The sequence below is a fragment of the Oncorhynchus mykiss genome, chromosome 8 (assembly GCF_057628025.1).
Source record: "Oncorhynchus mykiss isolate SJ-2025 chromosome 8, ASM5762802v1, whole genome shotgun sequence".
NCBI classification, from domain to species: domain Eukaryota; kingdom Metazoa; phylum Chordata; class Actinopteri; order Salmoniformes; family Salmonidae; genus Oncorhynchus; species Oncorhynchus mykiss.
In genome coordinates, this window is record NC_143029.1 from 9,238,449 (window position 1) to 9,262,726 (window position 24,278).

Consider the following 24,278-nt stretch of genomic DNA (forward strand, 5'->3'; position numbering starts at 1 on the left):
AGGTACACTCTGTATCAATTATGCAGTACAATAGAGAAATCATCCACAAAGTAGCCTACACAAAGTGAAATATAGTCTAGTTTCAGAGGAATATCAGGCAGCAAGAGCATGCAGCTCTCAGCTGGATGTCGCACGATGCATCTCGTCGAATAATGACACCAGTAGCCGTTAGGGTAGGTAGGAAAGGCGTTTCAACCAGCAAATGCTAACTAAGGCAAAACATGAGTATGTAAACCAGGCATTGCAAAAGGTCAAAAATCTTGGTTTTAATCTTTGCAATGTGCAATTCAGTCATCGTGTTGTGTTTCTAAAGACTTAGACTTAAATAAAAACCTTCCCCATTAAATGTTGACTGCAAAGTAGGCAGAATGATAGCATGATGAGTGGTGTCAATCGGGAGGAAATTTGTTTTTGAAAACTTTGCCGTCACATACTGTAGAAACACTGCAAGCCAAATTGTCTCTTGCTAGGTGTGCAACTTAATTAAAGAGCAACTACACATGATTCCATATGTGTTATAGTTTTGATGTCTTAACTATTATTCTACAGTGTAGAAAATAGTAAAAAAAATGTAAGAAAAACCCTTGAATGAGTAGGTGTGTCCAAACTTTTGACTGGTACAGTACTTAAGCAATAAGGCCAGAGGGGGTGTGGTATATGGCCAATATACCACGGCTAAGGGCTGTTCTTATGTACGACGCAACGTGGAGTGCCTGGACACAGCCCTTAGCCGTGGTATATTGGCAATATACCACAAGTCCCTGAGGCCAAGTCCCCCACAAGTCCCTGCTATTATAAACTGGTTACCAACGTAATTAGAGCAGTAAAAACACATGTTTTGTCATACCCGTGGTATAATCAGCATTCGGGGTTATACAACTACTTACGTTACACATCTCTCTAACGATGGCTTTTTCCTTCTCACTCAGATCCTCCTCGTAGTCCTCTGGGACCTGCTTCTTATCCAGGTTCTCGTGCACCTCCAACACCTGGTACAATCAGGCATTTATGATCATCAAACCAAGCTAGTGAATAAATGTGATTCGCTGTTTAAAGCAGCAGTTGGCAGTTATGTACATATTGTTGTTTTATTCCTTTCGCTTATTTTCTGAATAACTGTAAAGATGTAAATATTGTGTCGTTCCATGGAAGCTGTTGCCGTAGTGATTACCAAAAGATACCTGGAGTTGTCACTGTGTTGTTCCAGCCTTCTCTGACGTTGGTGTTTTATCTGTGACATTGAGATTGTAGAGCAGGGATACTCATTTTTTGAGAAGGCCCGGTTACACAAATGTCCTAGGTGACAAAGGTCCGGATGGATATTGTAATTTATCGGCGTAGAAACAAACCCCCACCTCACAACCCATGTGACCCCAAACTGTTCAGACTGTTCACAGCCGTCTTGTTGGAAAGAAAAAAAAATGCAGTTTTAAAGCTAATAACCTGCAATTCTACACGTTTTTCATGTTTTATGTGTGTTCATATGACACTATGAGTCGAATCCCGACCAAATTCCTTTATAAAAAAATAATAATTTTGGGACCCAACGTCCGTATTGACCTCGTTCTGGGTCCGGATCTGGCCTGGGGTCTGCCTGTTGCGTATGGCTGTTGTAGAATTATCATGAGGAGAGCTGATGTTGTTGTAGTTGATGTGCTGTGAGAGATAATGTGAAGTTGTCGTACCTTCATGGCGTGGACCACAGCCTCTGGTTTCTGAACACAGGACAGGTAGCCTGTTACCGGGGTTGACTCGCTGGTGGGGAGACGACCAACCGTGCCCTAAGAGGAGAAAGACTAGTTAGTCTGGTGAGGAGACCACCAACCGTGCCCTGAGAGGAGAAAGACTAGTTAGTCTGGTGAGGAGAACACCAACCGTGCCCTGAGAGGGGAGAAAGACGAGTTAGTCTGGTGAGGAGAACACCAACCGTGCTCTGAGAGGAGAAAGACTAGTTAGTCTGGTGAGGAGAACACCAACCGTGCCCTGAGAGGAGAAAGACTAGTTAGTCTGGTGAGGAGAACACCAACCGTGCCCTAAGAGGAGAAAGACTAGTTAGTCTGGTGATCGAGACCACCAACCGTGCCCTGAGAGGAGAAAGACTAGTTAGTCTGGTGAGGAGACCACCAACCGTGCCCTGAGAGGAGAAAGACTAGTTAGTCTGGTGAGGAGACCACCAACCGTGCCCTGAGAGGAGAAAGACTAGTTAGTCTGGTGAGGAGACCACCAACCGTGCCCTGAGAGGAGAAAGACTAGTTAGTCTGGTGAGGAGACCACCAACCGTGCCCTGAGAGGAGAAAGACTAGTTAGTCTGGTGGGGAGACCACCAACCGTGCCCTGAGAGGAGAAAGACTAGTTAGTCTTGTGGGGAGACCACCAACCGTGCCCTGAGAGGAGAAAGACTAGTTAGTCTGGTGATCGAGACCACCAACCGTGCCCTGAGAGGAGAAAGACTAGTTAGTCTGGTGAGGAGACCACCAACCGTGCCCTGAGAGGGGAGAAAGACTAGTTAGTCTGGTGAGGAGAACACCAACCGTGCCCTGAGAGGAGAAAGACTAGTTAGTCTGGTGAGGAGACCACCAACCGTGCCCTGAGAGGAGAAAGACTAGTTAGTCTGGTGAGGAGAACACCAACCGTGCCCTGAGAGGAGAAAGACTAGTTAGTCTGGTGGGGAGACCACCAACCGTGCCCTGAGAGGAGAAAGACTAGTTAGTCTGGTGAGGAGACCACCAACCGTGCCCTAAGAGGGGAGAAAGACTAGTTAGTCTGGTGGGGAGAACACCAACCGTGCCCTAAGAGGGGAGAAAGACTAGTTAGTCTGGTGAGGAGACCACCAACCGTGCCCTAAGAGGAGAAAGACTAGTTAGTCTGGTGAGGAGAACACCAACCGTGCCCTAAGAGGAGAAAGACTAGTTAGTCTGGTGAGGAGACCACCAACCGTGCCCTGAGAGGAGAAAGACTAGTTAGTCTGGTGGGGAGACCACCAACCGTGCCCTGAGAGGAGAAAGACTAGTTAGTCTGGTGAGGAGACCACCAACCGTGCCCTAAGAGGAGAAAGACTAGTTAGTCTGGAGGGGAGACCACCAACCGTGCCCTGAGAGGAGAAATACTAGTTAGTCTGGTGGGGAAAACACCAACCGTGCCCTGAGAGGAGAAAGACTAGTTAGTCTGGTGAGGAGACCACCAACCGTGCCCTGAGAGGAGAAAGACTAGTTAGTCTGGTGAGGAGACCACCAACCGTGCCCTGAGAGGAGAAAGACTAGTTAGTCTGGTGGGGAGAACACCAACCGTGCCCTGAGAGGAGAAAGACTAGTTAGTCTGGTGGGGAGACCACCAACCGTGCCCTGAGAGGAGAAAGACTGAGTTAGTCTGGTGGGGAGACCACCAACCGTGCCCTGAGAGGAGAAAGACTAGTTAGTCTGGTGAGGAGACCACCAACTGTGCCCTGAGAGGGGAGAAAGACTGAGTTATTCTAGTTAGTCTCACGAGGCCAGATTATATAATCTTGCTCTAATCCAAACTATTTGTAATTGCCTGCAATTACTTCCTTATAATAAGGTGTCCTAACCACAAAAGTAAAACATAGCTAACATTTCCTTTTTATGTGTTAGCAGAACCCACAGTGTGAGATGTGTTAACAGAACCCACAGTGTGAGATGTGTTAGCAGAACCCACAGTGTGAGATGTGTTAGCAGAACCCACAGTGTGAGATGTGTTAGCAGAACCCACAGTGTGAGATGTGTTAGCAGAACCCACAGTGTGAGATGTGTTAACAGAACCCACAGTGTGAGATGTGTTAGCAGAACCCACAGTGTGAGATGTGTTAGCAGAACCCACAGTGTGAGATGTGTTAGCAGAACCCACAGTGTGAGATGTGTTAGCAGAACCCACAGTGTGAGATGTGTTAGCAGAACCCACAGTGTGAGATGTGTTAGCAGAACCCACAGTGTGAGATGTGTTAGCAGAACCCACAGTGTGAGATGTGTTAACAGAACCCACAGTGTGAGATGTGTTAGCAGAACCCACAGTGTGAGATGTGTTAGCAGAACCCACAGTGTGAGATGTGTTAGCAGAACCCACAGTGTGAGATGTGTTAGCAGAACCCACAGTGTGAGATGTGTTAGCAGAACCCACAGTGTGAGATGTGTTAGCAGAACCCACAGTGTGAGATGTGTTAGCAGAACCCACAGTGTGAGATGTGTTAACAGAACCCACAGTGTGAGATGTGTTAGCAGAACCCACAGTGTGAGATGTGTTAGCAGAACCCACAGTGTGAGATGTGTTAGCAGAACCCACAGTGTGAGATGTGTTAGCAGAACCCACAGTGTGAGATGTGTTAGCAGAACCCACAGTGTGAGATGTGTTAGCAGAACCCACAGTGTGAGATGTGTTAACAGAACCCACAGTGTGAGATGTGTTAGCAGAACCCACAGTGTGAGATGTGTTAACAGAACCCACAGTGTGAGATGTGTTGGCAGAACCCACAGTGTGAGATGTGTTGGCAGAACCCACAGTGTGAGATGTGTTAGCAGAACCCACAGTGTGAGATGTGTTAGCAGAACCCACAGTGTGAGATGTGTTAGCAGAACCCACAGTGTGAGATGTGTTAGCAGAACCCACAGTGTGAGATGTGTTAGCAGAACCCACAGTGTGAGATGTGTTAGCAGAACCCACAGTGTGAGATGTGTTAGCAGAACCCACAGTGTGAGATGTGTTAACAGAACCCACAGTGTGAGATGTGTTAGCAGAACCCACAGTGTGAGATGTGTTGGCAGAACCCACAGTGTGAGATGTGTTGGCAGAACCCACAGTGTGAGATGTGTTGGCAGAACCCACAGTGTGAGATGTGTTGGCAGAACCCACAGTGTGAGATGTGTTAGCAGAACCCACAGTGTGAGATGTGTTAGCAGAACCCACAGTGTGAGATGTGTTAGCAGAACCCACAGTGTGAGATGTGTTAGCAGAACCCACAGTGTGAGATGTGTTAGCAGAACCCACAGTGTGAGATGTGTTAGCAGAACCCACAGTGTGAGATGTGTTAGCAGAACCCACAATGTGAGATGTGTTAGCAGAACCCACAGTGTGAGATGTGTTAGCAGAACCCACAGTGTGAGATGTGTTAGCAGAACCCACAGTGTGAGATGTGTTAACAGAACCCACAGTGTGAGATGTGTTAGCAGAACCCACAGTGTGAGATGTGTTAGCAGAACCCACAGTGTGAGATGTGTTAGCAGAACCCACAGTGTGAGATGTGTTAACAGAACCCACAGTGTGAGATGTGTTAGCAGAACCCACAGTGTGAGATGTGTTAGCAGAACCCACAGTGTGAGATGTGTTAGCAGAACCCACAGTGTGAGATGTGTTAGCAGAACCCACAGTGTGAGATGTGTTAGCAGAACCCACAGTGTGAGATGTGTTAGCAGAACCCACAGTGTGAGATGTGTTAGCAGAACCCACAGTGTGAGATATGTTAGCAGAACCCCCATTGTGAGATGTGTTAGCAGAACCCACAGTGTGAGATGTGTTAGCAGAACCCACAGTGTGAGATGTGTTAGCAGAACCCACAGTGTGAGATGTGTTGGCAGAACCCACAGTGTGAGATGTGTTGGCAGAACCCACAGTGTGAGATGTGTTGGCAGAACCCACAGTGTGAGATGTGTTGGCAGAACCCACAGTGTGAGATGTGTTGGCAGAACCCTCAGTGTGAGATGTGTTAGCAGAACCCACAGTGTGAGATGTGTTAGCAGAACCCTCAGTGTGAGATGTGTTAGCAGAACCCACAGTGTGAGATGTGTTGGCAGAACCCACAGTGTGAGATGTGTTGGCAGAACTGCTCGTGGGTTTTATTCCTTGCTGCGTAAGTAAAGGTTTTGGACAGTGCAGATAAAAATCATAGCCAACGGGGGTTTACTGTTCATATGGATGTTGAGTTCTGTGTTCAGTTCCCTGCATAATCAGCCTTCCAGTATGGGGAGGGACACATACAGTCAGAAACCATGGTCTCTAGTGTTAAGAGTCTTAGCGGAGAATAGGAGCGGACTATCTAGTGTCTCTGTGAATCAAATGAACGGAGCTTTGTCTCACTCATTTGTTGTGCTTACACACGCACGCACGCACGCACACACACAGAGATACACGCACACACACAAAGAGAGATACACAGTCACACACACACAACATGACCTAAAAGTGGAAGTGGGGCAGTTTGAACAAAGGGAGAGGAGAGCAGAGGAGGGGAGAGCATAGGAGAGGAGAGGAGAGGAGAGGAGAGGAGAGGAGAGGAGATGAGAGCTAAATATAAAACCATGATGATGATGGGAGAAGAAGCCATCCTATTAACTAACTAACAGTCTGCACCGAGAGAACGGTTGTTGGTTGGAACAGAAAGAACAGGACAGAAACTTCAGAATCACATGACGCTCCGCTGCCTGTTCTGTCCACAGCCCCTTCTCTCTCTCACTTTCCGTCTCTGTCTTTCTTTCTTTCTTTCTTTCTCTCTTTCTCATTTATCTCTCCGTCCCTCTCTTTCTGCCTCCTACCTCTCCACCCCCTCACAAACTTATCTCTTTCTCTCTCTCTCTCTCCATCTCTCTCTCTTACGCTTGGGTGAACTCAGGCCACATTCGAAGCCAGCCAATCAATCACAGAACAGACCTTAATGAGATGGTCTCCATGGAGACGTCACGACAACAGGAACAAAACAAGATGCAGGAAATGAAAACACTTTCTAATCCGTTAAATATACACCGGTGGAAGAAGTTCACTGAGGATATTGTATTCGTTCGGCTCTAACCAGCCCTGTCAATAGGAGGTAGAAAATACCATCTTGTTCTATGGTAATCTCTTCTTCATGGAAATATGATTGTTCATTAACACACTGTTCCACGGAGAGAGAGTCAGAGATGAGAGATGAGAGCATGAGGCGGTTAGTAGACACCTGCTCCCCCCCTCTTTTGGCCGTCCTCCCTGCTCCTGTCCCGCCTGGGAGAGACTCATGGGTCAAAGGTCATGGGCATTTTGTGAGACTGAAGGACAGACCCAGTGTACTGGGTGTCTTAGGCCTGTCAGTATGCTACTGTAGGCCCTGGTTAAAGGCAGTACTGGGGCTGTATATAAGGCCTGTGTACTGGGTCGTACACTAGATCCTGATTAAATGCAGTATTGATTCTGTGGAGTGAGGTCATCAGGGTGTTGTCAAAGAGAGGTCTGGTTTCTCTCATTTACCAGCCGGTCGGTGTCCTCTGGTAGCGGAGAGAGGTTAGAGGTCAGGGATCAGAGTGGCTAATTAATTTTCTACTACAGGATTCAGTTGAAACAGGTTCTGGGGAGACGGAAGCCTAAAGGCCTGGTGAGTCAGTGGTTTAAACAGGGTGGTTGAGATGTGTTAGAGAGAGAATGGGAGAAAGAAAGGCAGAGGATGGTGGTAAGAAAAGAGGGTATACATGTGTATTTAGTAAATAAAGAGAGGTGTGTGTGTGGGGGGGGGGGGATTCTTCTATCCTTGTAGGGACCTACAATCCCACCCAAATCCCTACAAGGGATAGTAAAACAAGGAAAATTATCCCTCATGGGGACATTTCCCACATCCCCATGAGGACTAAGGCTATTTTAAGATTAGGGGTTAGGTTTAGGTTTAGGATTAGAATTAGGAGTTTGGGTTAGGGTTTCAGGTTAAGGTTATGGTAAGGGTTAGGGGTTAGGGAATATAGGATTTTGAATGGAAATTAATTGTAGGTCCCCACAAGGATAGAAGAACATAATGTGTGTGTGTGTGTGTGTGTGTGTGTGTGTGTACTCACGTTGTGCAGTGCGTCCTGGCGTTGTGGCAGGGATGACAGCTGAGACTCAGAATGGTACAGGGTCATCCCCTTCCTCAGGACACGCAGGTCCCCTGGGTTACACTGCTGCTGGGGTCAGAGAGGAGAGAGAGAGAGAGACGTCATCATACACTGATCAATCCACCATAGGTCTACACACTTACCCGTACACACGGCTGGGCCACATGTTCTCTAGACCACTGTTCCCTGAGGGAGGGAACCCATCTGACGGAGGGAACCCATGTTCCTTATGACATTTCCCCATGTCACACAATGTGAGCCGTACGCTGCCAGTGTGTGCAAACACGTGATGCTAGGAGAACCAGAGCTGTAAATAAACCCAGTGAGCTATGCGTGTGTGTCACGTCTGGCGCTCCTGGGTGTCAGGGGACTGAATGCAGAACATAGCTTTCTCCCACAATGCACTCCAGAGATAAAATGAGCATTCCATCACCGCACCTCTGGCTCATGTCCCTTCACACCCCCCCCCCCCCCCCCCCCCCATCCCATCACTCCTCCAGCTCCCGAGTAGCACAGAGGTCTAAAGCACTGCGTCTCGGTGCTAGAGGCGTCACTATAGACACCCTGGTTCGATCTTGGGCTGTATCACAACAGGGCGTGATCGGGAGTCCCATAGGGCGTCGCACAATTGGCCCAGTGTCGTCCGGGTTAGGGTTAGGGGTAGGGTTTGGCTGGGGTAGGCCATCATTGTAAAATAAGAATTTGTTCTTAACTGACTTGCCTGGTTAAATAAATACATTTTTAAAAAGTCCCTACTTTTGTTTTCTTCTACCCCTCCTTTACTCCTCCAGGATTCCCCCCTTCATTCCTGTACCATTTTAGGTCCCCATGAGGACAGAAGAACATCATGTGTTTCCCTCGCTCCTCACCTTTTACCATCACAACAGTATTTCTCCCTTGCCTCCCGATGAAAAATGTGATCCTCCGTCTCTGCTTCCAGCCTCCGCCAAGAATCCCACATCCTTGGCATTATGCTTCTATCCAATGAAACATACTTCCCAACTTCCACTTCAGCGTCTTATACTGCTGAGCGAGACAAACAGAACAATACACTATTGGTCTGTAAGACAGGCTGGCATCCCCTCATGTCAACCAGCCTCTGTTCCCCATCCATCACAATGTCCTGAGAGGTGACAGGAAGGAACCCTGGTCCGGCGTCACACATCACTTCCTGTCTAAGTTATAATGAGGGGCCATGGTGAAACAGGCGGCCACAACACTAGGAAAGGATGAGATCCCTCCTCTTCTCCTGTCCACTCTTAACAGGGGTACGCGCAATGCCACCGGGGGTACGCGCAATGCCATCGGTGGTATGCGCAATGCCATCGGGGTACGCGCAATGCCATCGGGGTACGCCAAATAAAAATTCACATTTAAATGTTTTTTAAATACAATTTAGTAAAAAAATAAAAAATATCATCACATTTTCAAACAGGGCTATACATTTGGATGAGGTTTATTTCTCACCCGGGTAGCCTTGTTTCACTCCAAAAATACAATGAAACCATATCGTGTTCAGCAAAATAACAACACAATGTCAAATACAGGTAGCCTAGTCAAATAATTAACATCCAATCACATTAACTGTTACTCATCCAATCACATTAACCGTTACTCATCCAATCACATTAACTGTTACTCATCCAATCACATTAACCGTTACACATCCAATCACATTCACGGTTACTCATCCAATCACATTCACGGTTACTCATCCAATCACATTAACTGTTACTCATCCAATCACATTAACTGTTACTCATCCAATCACATTAACCGTTACTCATCCAATCACATTAACCGTTACTCATCCAATCACATTAACCGTTACTCATCCAATCACATTAACCGTTACTCATCCAATCACATTAACCGTTACTCATCCAATCACATTAACCGTTACTCATCCAATCACATTAACCGTTACTCATCCAATCACATTAACTGTTACTCATCCAATCACATTAACTGTTACTCATCCAATCACATTAACCGTTACTCATCCAATCACATTAACCGTTACTCATCCAATCACATTAACCGTTACTCATCCAATCACATTAACTGTTACTCATCCAATCACATTAACCGTTACTCATCCAATCACATTAACCGTTACTCATCCAATCACATGAACTGTTACTCATCCAATCACATTGACCGTTACTCATCCAATCACATTAACCGTTACTCATCCAATCACATTAACCGTTACTCATCCAATCACATTAGCCGTTACTCTCTCACGGGAAACCAACACTCTTGCGCAGACATTTAGAAAGGAAACATGACAATTTGAAAAACACGACACAGGAGTTTTTTGAGTTAGAATAAAGACGACTTTCATGTAGTAAGACATGTATAAAAGCAACAAATACCATTAACAAGAAGGGGCTAGAAGTGTCTTATATGGTGAGCTACCGAGTGGCTGGGACAGGCAAGTCCCATACTATTGTGGAGGACTTAATTCTTCCTGCTGCCGTGGATATGGCTGGGACAGGCAAGTCCCATACTATTGTGGAGGACTTAATTCTTCCTGCTGCCGTGGATATGGCTGGGACAGGCAAGTCCCATACTATTGTAGAGGACTTCATTCTTCCTGCTGCCGTGGATATGGCTGAGACAGGCAAGTCCCATACTATTGTAGAGGACTTAATTCTTCCTGCTGCCGTGGATATGGCTGGGACAGGCAAGTCCCATACTATTGTGGAGGACTTAATTCTTCCTGCTGCCGTGGATATGGCTGGGACAGGCAAGTCCCATACTATTGTAGAGGACTTCATTCTTCCTGCTGCCGTGGATATGGCTGGGACAGGCAAGTCCCATACTATTGTGGAGGACTTAATTCTTCCTGCTGCCGTGGATATGGCTGGGACAGGCAAGTCCCATACTATTGTAGAGGACTTCATTCTTCCTGCTGCCGTGGATATGGCTGGGACAGGCAAGTCCCATACTATTGTAGAGGACTTAATTCTTCCTGCTGCCGTGGATATGGCTGGGACAGGCAAGTCCCATACTATTGTAGAGGACTTAATTCTTCCTGCTGCCGTGGATATGGCTGGGACAGGCAAGTCCCATACTATTGTGGAGGACTTAATTCTTCCTGCTGCCGTGGATATGGCTGGGACAGGCAAGTCCCATACTATTGTGGAGGACTTAATTCTTCCTGCTGCCGTGGATATGGCTGGGACAGGCAAGTCCCATACTATTGTAGAGGACTTCATTCTTCCTGCTGCCGTGGATATGGCTGGGACAGGCAAGTCCCATACTATTGTAGAGGACTTAATTCTTCCTGCTGCCGTGGATATGGCTGGGACAGGCAAGTCCCATACTATTGTAGAGGACTTAATTCTTACTGCTGCCGTGGATATGGCTGGGACAGGCAAGTCCCATACTATTGTGGAGGACTTAATTCTTCCTGCTGCCGTGGATATGGCTGGGACAGGCAAGTCCCATACTATTGTAGAGGACTTAATTCTTCCTGCTGCCGTGGATATGGCTGAGACAATGCTGGGGGAAAAGGCCAAAAAAACTATACAGACAATGCCTTCATCTAACAACAATGCTTCACAACGCAGCAGTGAATTACTGCTTCGTATACAAGCCGGCAGGTTGCATAGTGGTTAGAGTGTTGGACTAGTAACTGAAAGGTTGCAAGATCAAATCCCTGAGCTGACAAGGTAAAAATCTGCCGTTCTTCCCCTGAAAAAGGGAGTTAACCCACTGTTCCTAGGCCATCGTTGAAAATAAGAATTTGTTTCTAACCGACTTGCCTAGTTAAATAAAGGTCAAATAAAAAAGCCAGTGAATTGTATGTGTTACAGCTGGATGAGTCAGCAGGCCTGGCATATGTCTGTTATGTTTAGGACAATTTGAGAGAATATTTTTAAAGTAATGGACAGCTTTGTGACATCAAATTGACTTTGGTGGTCAAGATGTGTTGGTATCTGTACTGATGGCGCAAAAGCCATGACAGAGAGCCATGGTGGAATGGTAACGCCAAAGGCATGCCTGACAGCTTGAAAGACATTTTGAACACGAAAGTGAAAATGGCTAACTTTGTTAGAGCAAGTTCCCTGAACTCTCGTGTATTTTCTGCATTATGCAATGATATGGACAGCGACCATGTAACGCTTTTACAACATACAGAAAGAAGTGCACTGGTTATCAACATACAGAAGTGCGCTGGTTATCAACGGGCAAAGTATTGACACGTTTCTTTTAATTGAGAGACAAGCTTAAAGTTTTCTTTACTGACCATCCTTTTCACTTGTCTGACCGCTTGCATGATGACGAGTTTCTCACACAACTGGCCTGTCTGGGTGATGTTTTTCTCGCCTGAATGATCTGAATTAGAGGTCGACCGATTATGAATTTCAAAGCCAAAACTGATACCGATTATTGGAGGACCAAGAAAAAGCCGATACTGATGAATCTGACATGTTTTTTACATTTATTTGTAATAATGACAATTACAACAATACTGAATTAACACTTATTTTAACTTAATATAATACATCAATAAATTCAATTTAGCCTCAAATAAATAATGAAACATGTTCAATTTGGTTTAAATAATGCAAAAACAAAGTGTTGGAGAAGAAAGTAAAAGTGCAATATGTGCCATGTAAGAAAGCTAATGTTTAAGTTCCTTGCTCAGAACATGAGAACATATGAAAGCTGGTGGTTCCTTTTAACATGATTCTTCAATATTCCCAGGTAAGAAGTTTTAGGTTGTAGTTATTATAGGAATTATAGGACTATTTCTCTCTATACCACTTGTATTTCATTAACTATTCACTATTAGATGTTCTTATAGGCACTTTAGTATTGAAAGTGTAACAGTATAGCTTTCGTCCCTCTCCTCGCTCCTCCCTGGGCTCGAACCAGGAACACAACGACAACAGCCACCCTCGAAACAGCGTTACCCATGCAGAGCAAGGGGAACAACCACTCCAAGTCTCAGAGCGAGTGACGCTTGAAACACTATTAGCGCGCACCCTAACTAGCTAGCCATTTCACATTGGTTACACCAGCCTAATCTCGGGAGTTGATAGGCTTGAAGTCATAAACAGCTCAATGCTTGACGCACAACGAAGAGCTGCTGGCAAAACGCACGATAGTGCTGTTTGAGTGAATGCTTACGAGCCTGCTGGTGCCTACCAGTGTGATATAGCGAAGCACCTGAGTGACCTGGGTACGCAACTACACAGGTACTTTCCCGAAACGGACGACACAAACAACTGGATTCGTTATCCCTTTCATGCCCTGCCTCCAGTCCACTTACCAATATCTGAACAAGAGAGCCTCATCGAAATTGCAACAAGCGGTTTTGTGAAAATGTAATTTAATCAGAAGCCACTGCCAGATTTCTGGATTGGGCAGTGCTCAGAGTATCCTACCTTGACAAATCGAGCTGTTGAAACACTGATGCTCTTTGCAACCAGGTACCTACGTGAGAGTGGATTCTCGGCCCTCACTAGCATGTGGAGGCAAAAAACAACATTTGAGAGTGCACTGACCCTGGTGCTAGAGGGGGTACAGCTGGAGGTTGTCACGCCCTGGTCTTAGTATTTTGTGTTTTCTTTATTATTTTGGCCAGGCCAGGGTGTGACATGGGTATTTATGTGATGTGTTTTGTCTAGGTTTTTTTTGTAGGTCATGGGATTGTGTTTAGTGAAGTAGTCTAGGTAAGTCTATGGTTGCCTAGAGTGGTTCTCAATCAGAGGCAGGTGTTTATCGTTGTCTCTGATTGGGAACCATATTTAGGCAGCCATATTCTTTGGGTATTTCGTGGGTGATTGTTCCTGTCTCTGTGTTTGTTGCACCAGATAGGGCTGTTTCGGTTTTTCACGGTTATTGTTTTTTGTAAACGGTTCGTATTTTCATCTTTCATTAAAGATGTTTATGAATAACCACGCTGCATTTTGGTCCTCCTCTCTTTCGACGGTAGAAAACCGTAACAGAGGTTGAATGTTTGAAGGGGTACGGAACTATAACAAGTTTGGGAACCACTGGTCACGAACAATGGAAAAATTCCTCGACATCAACAACAACAGGTCAACAAGAGGACATTCATACAACTTTCAGGACGTGTTCATTTTCTTGGTTACATACACTAGTTGTCAGCCATGCATTAATGATGTCTGGTTCTTATACCTGCGCTCACTGTGTCGCCCCCCACAGGGAGATCAATTATTCACCAACCAGACATCCCTGGGACAAACGTTTTGCTGTGCTGTTCATGCTTCATAACACACTGTAGCATAGCACTCACCTCCCAGGCCTCGGTACAACACACTGTAGCATAGCACTCACCTCCCAGGTCTCGGTACAACACAACACACTGTAGCATAGCACTCACCTCCCAGGCCTCGGTACAACACAACACACTGTAGCATAGCACTCACCTCCCAGGCCTCGGTACAACACAACACACTGTAGCATAGCACTCACCTCCCAGGCCTCGGTACAACACAACACACTGTAGCATAGCACTCACCTCCCAGGCCTCGGTACAACACACTGTAGCATAGCACTCACCTCCCAGGTCTCGGTACAACACAACACACTGTAGCATAGCACTCACCTCCCAGGCCTCGGTACAACACAACACACTGTAGCATAGCACTCACCTCCCAGGCCTCGGTACAACACACTGTAGCATAGCACTCACCTCCCAGGCCTCGGTACAACACAACACACTGTAGCATAGCACTCACCTCCCAGGCCTCGGTACAACACAACACACTGTAGCATAGCACTCACCTCCCAGGCCTCGGTACAACACAACACACTGTAGCATAGCACTCACCTCCCAGGCCTCGGTACAACACACTGTAGAATAGCACTCACCTCCCAGGCCTCGGTACAACACAACACACTGTAGCATAGCACTCACCTCCCAGGCCTCGGTACAACACACTGTAGCATAGCACTCACCTCCCAGGTCTCGGTACAACACAACACACTGTAGCATAGCACTCACCTCCCAGGCCTCGGTACAACACAACACACTGTAGCATAGCACTCACCTCCCAGGCCTCGGTACAACACAACACACTGTAGCATAGCACTCACCTCCCAGGCCTCGGTACAACACACTGTAGCATAGCACTCACCTCCCAGGCCTCGGTACAACACAACACACTGTAGCATAGCACTCACCTCCCAGGCCTCGGTACAACACAACACACTGTAGCATAGCACTCACCTCCCAGGCCTCGGTACAACACAACACACTGTAGCATAGCACTCACCTCCCAGGCCTCGGTACAACACACTGTAGAATAGCACTCACCTCCCAGGCCTCGGTACAACACAACACACTGTAGCATAGCACTCACCTCCCAGGCCTCGGTACAACACACTGTAGCATAGCACTCACCTCCCAGGTCTCGGTACAACACAACACACTGTAGCATAGCACTCACCTCCCAGGCCTCGGTACAACACAACACACTGTAGCATAGCACTCACCTCCCAGGCCTCGGTACAACACACTGTAGCATAGCACTCACCTCCCAGGCCTCGGTACAACACAACACACTGTAGCATAGCACTCACCTCCCAGGCCTCGGTACAACACAACACACTGTAGCATAGCACTCACCTCCCAGGCCTCGGTACAACACAACACACTGTAGCATAGCACTCACCTCCCAGGCCTCGGTACAACACACTGTAGAATAGCACTCACCTCCCAGGCCTCGGTACAACACAACACACTGTAGCATAGCACTCACCTCCCAGGCATCGGTACAACACAACACACTGTAGCATAGCACTCACCTCCCAGGCATCGGTACAACACACTGTAGCATAGCACTCACCTCCCAGGCATCGGTATAACACACTGTAGCATAGCACTCACCTCCCAGGCATCGGTACAACACACTGTAGCATAGCACTCACCTCCCAGGCCTCGGTACAACACAACACACTGTAGCATAGCACTCACCTCCCAGGCATCGGTACAACACAACACACTGTAGCATAGCACTCACCTCCCAGGCATCGGTACAACACACTGTAGCATAGCACTCACCTCCCAGGCCTCGGTACAACACAACACACTGTAGCATAGCACTCACCTCCCAGGCCTCGGTACAACACAACACACTGTAGCATAGCACTCACCTCCCAGGCCTCGGTACAACACAACACACTGTAGCATAGCACTCACCTCCCAGGCCTCGGTACAACACAACACACTGTAGCATAGCACTCACCTCCCAGGCATCGGTACAACACACTGTAGCATAGCACTCACCTCCCAGGCATCGGTATAACACACTGTAGCATAGCACTCACCTCCCAGGCCTCGGTACAACACAACACACTGTAGCATAGCACTCACCTCCCAGGCCTCGGTATAACACAACACACTGTAGCATAGCACTCACCTCCCAGGCCTCGGTACAACACAACACACTGTAGCATAGCACTCACCTCCCAGGCATCGGTACAACACACTGTAGCATAGCACTCACCTCCCAGGCCTCGGTACAACACAACACACTGTAGCATAGCACTCACCGCCCAGGCCTCGGTACAACACAACACACTGTAGCATAGCACTCACCTCCCAGGCCTCGGTACAACAGGCCTGGGAGGCGTGCACAACACACTGTAGCACCTTAGAGTTGGAGAGGTACCGTATTTCTCTGTATCTGTGATAAACTATATATGCTACAGGGCTGAATGTGGGGAACATGATATGTTATGAGAGGATGGCTGACAGGTTGTTTTGTGTGACTCTAAGGTAAGTGTAAACTTAGTACAAAGTACACTGTGACTGAATTAGCTTTAACACGGAACACTTGGCAACATCTTTTGAGCATCCAACCACATAGCAACCATGTCTCGCTACGTAGGAGGATATCAGACAGGTGCTTTATCTGTGACGATCACAGAGCGGGGATATTAAACGTTATTATCTTACCAAAAGGTTTCTAAAGTTAATATTAGAGGTCCTTATTTAAAAGGTACTGCAGGCCAATCTTTAGGCCTACTTATTAATTACTCTTAATTGCCCTGATGATAAAAGTTTGGTGTCATTAGTTTTAACCCACACACTTTGTTCCAGTCTGTGATAGCAGAACAGTCCTGTAGCTTAGCATCTGCTTTATCTGACCACTTTTTTTATTGATCGAGTCACTGCTTTAATTCTTGCTTATAAGCAGGAATCAGGAGGATAGAGTTATGGTCAGATTTTCCAAATGGAGGGCGAGGGAGAGCTTTGTACGTGTCTCTGTGTGTGGAGTAGGTGGTCTATTTTTTTCCCCCCTCTGGTTGCACATTTAACCTGCTAAAAGAAATGAGGTAAAAGTGATTTAAGTTTCCCTGCATTAAAGTCCCCGGCCACTAGGAGAGCCGCCTCTGGATGAGCGTTTTCCTGTTTGCGTATGGCGGTATACAGCTCATTGAGTGCAGTTTTAGTGCCAGCCTCGGTCTGTGGTGGTATGTAGAAAGCTACAAAAAATACAGATGAAAACTCTCTAGGTAGATAGTGTGGTCTACAGCTTATTATGAGATACTCTATCTCAGGCGAGCAAAACCCTGAGACTTCCTTAGATATTGTGCACCAGCTATTGTTTACAAATATGCATAGGCCCCCGCCTCGTGTCTTTACCAGAGGCTGCTGTTCTATCCTGCCGATAGCGTGTATTACCCGTTCCTAATGTCGTCGTTCAGGCACGACTCAGTGAAACATAAGATGTCACAGTTTTTAATGTCCCATTGGACTGGCCACCCCTCACAGCCTGGTTCCTCTCTAGGTTTCTTCCTAGGTTCCGGCCTTTCTAGGGAGTTTTTCCTAGCCAACGTGCTTCTACATCTACATTGCTTGCTGTTTGGGGTTTTAGGCTGGGTTTTTCTGTACAGCACTTTGAGATATCAGCTGATGTAAGAAGGGCTTTATAAATACATTTGATTTGATTGGTGGGATATACGTGCTTTCAGGTCTTCCCATTTATTTTCCAGCAATTGAACGTTAGCTATCAGAACGGAAGGCAAGGGCAGATTAGCCACTCGTCGCCTGATCCTCACAAGGTATCCTGATCTCTTTCCGCGAAACCTACGCTTCCTTGTTTCCTTGATACCTGAGTTGGTTTATGGTACGGTTCTTTAAGGTGCTTGCCCTGAAGTGAACTGAGCCTCACATAATAGCATAACATACAGCACAATGCTATGGCAAAGGATAAAAAAAATACAAAACATATTTAATGTTATAACATATGGCTGATGATTATGCTGAGATAGGTTTTAGGATTGATTATGTGTGGGTTTAAAAGTGCATATAAGCCTACGTATACGGCAAGACAACACGTTTAATGTTTTGTTCACTAGCCTCGTAAAGCTGACATGTTGATGTAATGCGACATTTAGACTGGTCCCCCCCCATCCCCCAAAACCAGGTGAACTCCTGGTGAACCGGAAGAGCCTCCCCTCTCCCACCCACCCACCCACCTCCCCTCTCCCACCCACCTCCCCTTTCCCACCCGCCCACCCACCTCCCCTCTCCCACCTACCCACCTCCCCTCTATTGTGGGCGACATCACACCAGGGCTCTGTACTGTGTGTGTGTGATTGTGTGTGAGTGTGTGTGTGTGTGTGTGTGTGTGTGTGTGCGTGCGTGCATGTGGCCTCACCTGCGTCAAAAGCTTGTTGTTGTCGTCTTCCAATATCCTCATTTTGGTCTCCAGCTGTCTGATGTAGTTAGTGGAGGAGTCTAAATGAGGGAGAGGAGCAGAAGAAGAAGAGAGAGAGGAGGAAGAGACAAAAGGAGGAAGAAGGGAAGGAGATTAGCTCCAGTTGCCTGGTAGTCTTTTCTTATAGTCCCGACAGGCTAAAATAAAGTATTTTTCAAAACAAACGACAGTTGAATAATTGAATTCTGTCACTCATCCGGTGTTACATCTACGATGATACAGAACACTTGTCTAAATGACGTTGCTACTTTACTTGAACCAGCTTAGGTTCATTTTAGGGACAGCAACAGTGAGCAGAATCTAGGTGTGTGTGTGTGTGTGTGTGTGTGCGCATATGTGTTTGCTGGTCTTCACTGTGGGTGTTCCAATATGTTTCCCACAATCCCACAATGCCTCACACACATTTAAAGAAAACAGATGAAAGTCGACATGTCTGAAGCTAAAATGCTCTGACAACGTCTCAGAATCAGTCAGTCGCCAGGTGCTCAAGATCCAATTATATTCTGTTATTATACATGCAGAGAGGAAGAGAACACCCCTCTCTCTCTCTCTCTCTCTCTCTCTCTCTCTCTCTCTCTCTTTCTCACACACACACACCCGATTGAGTCACCACTATGCACGTCAGAAGGCTCCATTATGCTCCACATGCTGGGATCAGTCATCTAATCTCACTCATTAGGCTAGCCGCTGACACAAACAAGTCCAACCAGCTCCCATCACACAGCCTGCTGTTCCAACCCCCACCACCAGGTGCTGTTATTCTGCAGAATAATCATTATCGAGAAGCAGGCCCGACAACAGCACTGGGCCATAACAACGATATTGATCTCTCTGTACCTACCTATCCCTTGAAGGAGAGATTGGTTTAAGGTAACGCTAGCACCTTGGTGTTGGTAGACGTTTCCTGTAGATCAGTAATGGATGAGTGCGTACAGCTTCTTAACTTTTCATTAGTAGTAGTCTAACTACTGTAATAACAAGGCAGGGTTAGCTAACATAACTACTGTAATAACAAGGCAGGGTTAGCTAACAGAACTACTGTAATAACAAGGCAGGGTTAGCTAACAGAACTACTGTGATAACAAGGCAGGGTTAGCTAACAGAACTACTGTAATAACAAGGCAGGGTTAGCTAACAGAACTACTGTAATAACAAGGCAGGGTTAGCTAACAGAACTACTGTAATAACAAGGCAGGGTTAGCTAACATAACTACTGTAATAACAAGGCAGGGTTAGCTAACAGAACTACTGTAATAACAAGGCAGGGTTAGCTAGTGGTTTAGCTCCTTGACTTTTCTGGCATGGTACAGATTTGTTGGTGTGGTGGATAAAGAGGCAGAGAGTTAGCAGAGCTTCTGTCTTGTAATGTCCAGCTGGTTTAATCCTCTTTATGTCCCTCGTGACCTGGCCTCTAATCTGGCTTAATCTGTTCTGTTCTGTTATATTCTGTTCTGTTCTGTTCTGTTCTGCTCTGTTCTGTTCTGCTCTGCTCTGCTCTGTTCTGTTCTGCTCTATTCTGTTCTGTTCTGTTCTATTCTATTCTATTCTATTCTATTCTATTCTATTCTATTCTGTTCTGTTCTATTCTGTTCTGTTCTGCTCTGTTCTGTTCTGCTCTATTCTGTTCTATTCTATTCTATTCTATTCTATTCTATTCTATTCTGTTCTGTTCTATTCTGCTCTGCTCTGCTCTGCTCTGCTCTGCTCTGTTCTGTTCTGTTCTGCTCTGTTCTGTTCTGTTCTGCTCTGTTCTGTTCTGTTCTGTTCTGCTCTGCTCTGTTCTATTCTATTCTATTCTATTCTATTCTGTTCTGTTCTGTTCTGTTCTGTTCTGCTCTGCTCTGTTCTATTCTATTCTATTCTATTCTATTCTATTCTATTCTATTCTATTCTGTTCTGTTCTGTTCTGTTCTGTTCTGTTCTGTTCTATTCTATTCTATTCTATTCTATTCTATTCTATTCTATTCTATTCTATTCTATTCTGTTCTGTTCTGCTCTGCTCTGTTCTGTTCTGTTCTGTTCTGCTCTATTCTGTTCTGTTCTGTTCTGTTCTGTTCTGTTCTGTTCTGTTATGTTCTGTTCTGCTCTATTCTGTTCTGTTCTGTTCTGTTCTGCTCTATTCTGTTCTGCTCTGTTCTGTTCTGCTCTGTTCTGTTCTGTTCTGCTCTATTCTGTTCTGTTCTGTTCTGTTCTGTTCTGTTCTGCTCTGTTCTGTTCTGCTCTGTTCTGTTCTGTTCTGTTCTGTTCTGTTCTGCTCTATTCTGTTCTGTTCTGTTCTGCTCTGTTCTGTTCTGCTCTGCTCTGTTCTGTTCTGCTCTGTTCTGCTCTGTTCTGTTCTGTTCTGCTCTATTCTGTTCTGTTCTGTTCTGTTCTGCTCTGTTCTGCTCTGTTCTGTAACACTGCAAATGGCTTTGGATAAAAGTGTCTGCTAAATTACCATATTATGAGCTAACCAAGGCCAGAGAGGTCTGTATTTGCAGACAGTAGGAAGTAACAGACCAGAGAAATGGTACTGAGGCTTACTAACCCCAGGAAGAACCCAGGACAAAGAAGCAGCTAACTGAACTCACTGCTAAGAGAAAAAGCAAATCCCAAAGGTAGAGGATTCTGAGGACATCTGTCTGGTCTGGTCTGGTCTGGTCTGGTCTGGTCTGGTCTGTCTGTCTGTCTGTCTGTCTGTCTCTAGGCTTTTGATGTGGAGGGGCTAAAGCCAACTGGGATCACATAGCATACCATAGTCATAGAGATTACTTTAGCATCAGAACATAGCATCTCATAGGCAGAGAGAACACTTCTAACATCAGAACATAGCATCTCATAGGCAGAGAGAACACTTCTAACATCAGAACATAGCATCTCATAGGCAGAGAGAACACTTCTAACATCAGAACATAGCATCTCATAGGCAGAGAGAACACTTCTAACATCAGAACATAGCATCTCATAGGCAGAGAGAACACTTCTAACATCAGAACATAGCATCTCATAGGCAGAGAGAACACTTCTAACATCAGAACATAGCATCTCATAGGCAGAGAGAACACTTCTAACATCAGAACATAGCATCTCATAGGCAGAGAGAACACTTCTAACATCTGAACATAGCATCTCATAGGCAGAGAGAACACATCTAACATCAGAACATAGCATCTCATAGGCAGAGAGAACACTTCTAACATCAGAACATAGCATCTCATAGGCAGAGAGAACACTTCTAACATCAGAACATAGCATCTCATAGGCAGAGAGAACACTTCTAACATCAGAACATAGCATCTCATAGGCAGAGAGAACACTTCTAACATCAGAACATAGCATCTCATAGGCAGAGAGAACACTTCTAACATCAGAACATAGCATCTCATAGGCAGAGAGAACACTTCTAACATCAGAACATAGCATCTCATAGGCAGAGAGAACACTTCTAACATCAGAACATACCCTAGAGTGTAGAACACATATAAACACACTGTATAGGCCTAGTCTGACAGTGGTGACACACACAGACACACAGTTCTGTAGTGGGGCCTGGGGGGTCCATAGAAACAGTTCTGTAGTGGTGCCTGGGGGGGTCCATAGAGACAGTTCTGTAGTGGGGCCTGGGGGGTCCATAGAGGCAGTTCTGTAGTGGGGCCTGGGGGGTCCATAGAAACAGTTCTGTAGTGGGGCCTGGGGGGTCGATAGAGACAGTTCTGTAGTGGGGCCCGGGGGGTCCATAGAGACAGTTCTTTAGTGGGGCCTGGGGGGTCCATAGAGACAGTTCTGTAGTGGGGCCTGGGGAGTCCATAGAAACAGTTCTGTAGTGGGGCCTGGGGGGTCCATAGAGACAGTCTAAACATCCCCCTCTCTTTAACACTCCTAGAACAACACCTTCTCCTCTCCTCTCCTCTCCTCTCCCTCTCCCTCTTCCTCTCCCTCTCCCTCTCCCTCTCCCTCTCCCTCTCCCTCGCCCTCTCCCTCTCCCTCTCCTCTCCTCCACCCATCCATCTCTTAATCACTGCTCTATGCAGGCCTGGGGAAAACATGCATCACAGAGGGACGGCATAGCAAAAGCCCAAATAAACAATGACCCAAATACGCCTGCCTGGCCCTTCAACTCTATAACTTATACCTTTATTCAAAAGTAGCATTTAGGAGGTCTCAGGTTATTACTAATGCATAAAGCTATGTAAGTCTTGCTGTTTAAGTATTGCTATGTAAGTCTTGCTGTGTAAGTCTTGCTGTTTAAGTCTTGCTGTGTAAGTCTTGCTGTGTAAGTCTTGCTGTGTAAGTCTTGCTGTGTAAGTCTTGCTGTGTAAGTCTTGCTGTTTAAGTCTTGCTGTGTAAGTCTTGCTGTGTAAGTCTTGCTGTGTAAGTCTTGCTGTGTAAGTCTTGCTGTGTAAGTCTTGCTGTTTCAGTCTTGCTGTGTAAGTCTGGCTGTTTAAGTCTTGCTGTGTAAGTCTTGCTGTTTAAGTCTTGCTGTTTAAGTATTGCTATGTAAGTCTTGCTGTGTAAGTCTTGCTGTGTAAGTCTTGCTGTTTAAGTCTTGCTGTTTAAGTCTTGCTGTGTAAGTCTTGCTGTTTAAGTCTTGCTGTTTAAGTCTTGCTGTTTAAGTCTTGCTGTGTAAGTCTTGCTGTGTAAGTCTTGCTGTGTAAGTCTTAAAAGCCATGTTTACCTCTTATGTGCGTTCGTGCAGTGAAGTGAACTAAGGTCTCGCTGTGTGTGTGTGTGTGTGTGTGTGTGTGTATATATGTGTGTGTGTGTATGCATATGTGTGTGTGCAAGCAGTGTGACACAGACAGTGGCGTCCATGAGTCTGTCTTTCTCTCGTGTGTCGCTTCCCATTGCATCACAATACCATGACCCACTTCTGTGGCTGCTCCCTCACTCCATCACTCTCTCCCTCTCTCCAACCATCACTTCTTCTATCCTTCCTTTTATCTATCCTTCCTCCCTGCCTCCTTTCCTGCCTCCCTTGTCCAACTCCCTTTCCTCTTTCTACCCTCTCGTCCTCCATCTTTCCCCCTCGTCTCTCCCTCTATTAATCCTTCCATCTATCTTTCCCTAATCCATGCCTCTTTCCCAACTCCTAGCACAGAGCTGGGGCTAGAGGCTGACGAGTGGGGATTGAGGGGGTTCTGGACAGGTTCTTCAGGGGTAGAGGGGGCTGGGGCTAGAGGCTTACCAATGGGGATTGAGGGGGTTCTGGACAGGTTCTCCAGGAGTAGAGGGGCCTGGGGCTAGTCTAGTGGGTTCAGGAGAGACCCACACACACACAGATACCCACCCACCCACCCACACACACAGAGAGACCCACCCACACACAAACAGAGAGAGATACCCACCCACACACACAGCGAGACCCCCCCCCCCCCACACACACACACAGAGATACCCACCCACACACTCGCACCCACACACACACAGATACCCACCCACCCACCCACACACACAGAGAGACCCACCCACACACAAACAGAGAGAGATACCCACCCACACACACAGCGAGCCCCCCCGCCCCCCCCCACACACACACACACACACACACAGAGATACCCACCCACACACTCACACACACACACACACAGATACCCACCCACACACACAGAGAGAGGGACCCACCCACACACACTGTGGACTGTCATAACAGAGCTGTATCCTAACAGCTGACTGCAGGTTATGGGCTGATGTTTCAGGTGTAGCGGAGGTTACAGGCAGGTACACGTAGTATACCAACTTATTTTCCAGTGAG

General features: G+C 46.5%; 1 protein-coding gene across 2 annotated transcripts in view; it reads right to left on the reverse strand.

Moving 5' to 3' along the window:
* LOC110529325 (coiled-coil domain-containing protein 85C-B) overlaps positions 1-24,278 on the reverse strand; it is a 99,901-nt gene that overhangs the window by 2,778 nt on the left and 72,845 nt on the right. Inside the window, exons 2-5 of one of the 2 annotated variants that reach the window (XM_021611458.3) lie at positions 18,488-18,567; positions 7,797-7,901; positions 1,686-1,781; positions 888-989 (exon numbers count right to left, since the gene is read on the reverse strand). In XM_021611458.3, the coding sequence (XP_021467133.1) occupies positions 888-989; positions 1,686-1,781; positions 7,797-7,901; positions 18,488-18,567 (383 nt within the window). Of the gene's footprint in view, positions 1-887; positions 990-1,685; positions 1,782-7,796; positions 7,905-18,487; positions 18,568-24,278 lie in introns of both variants that reach the window. The other variant, XM_021611457.3, reaches the window with a different exon arrangement.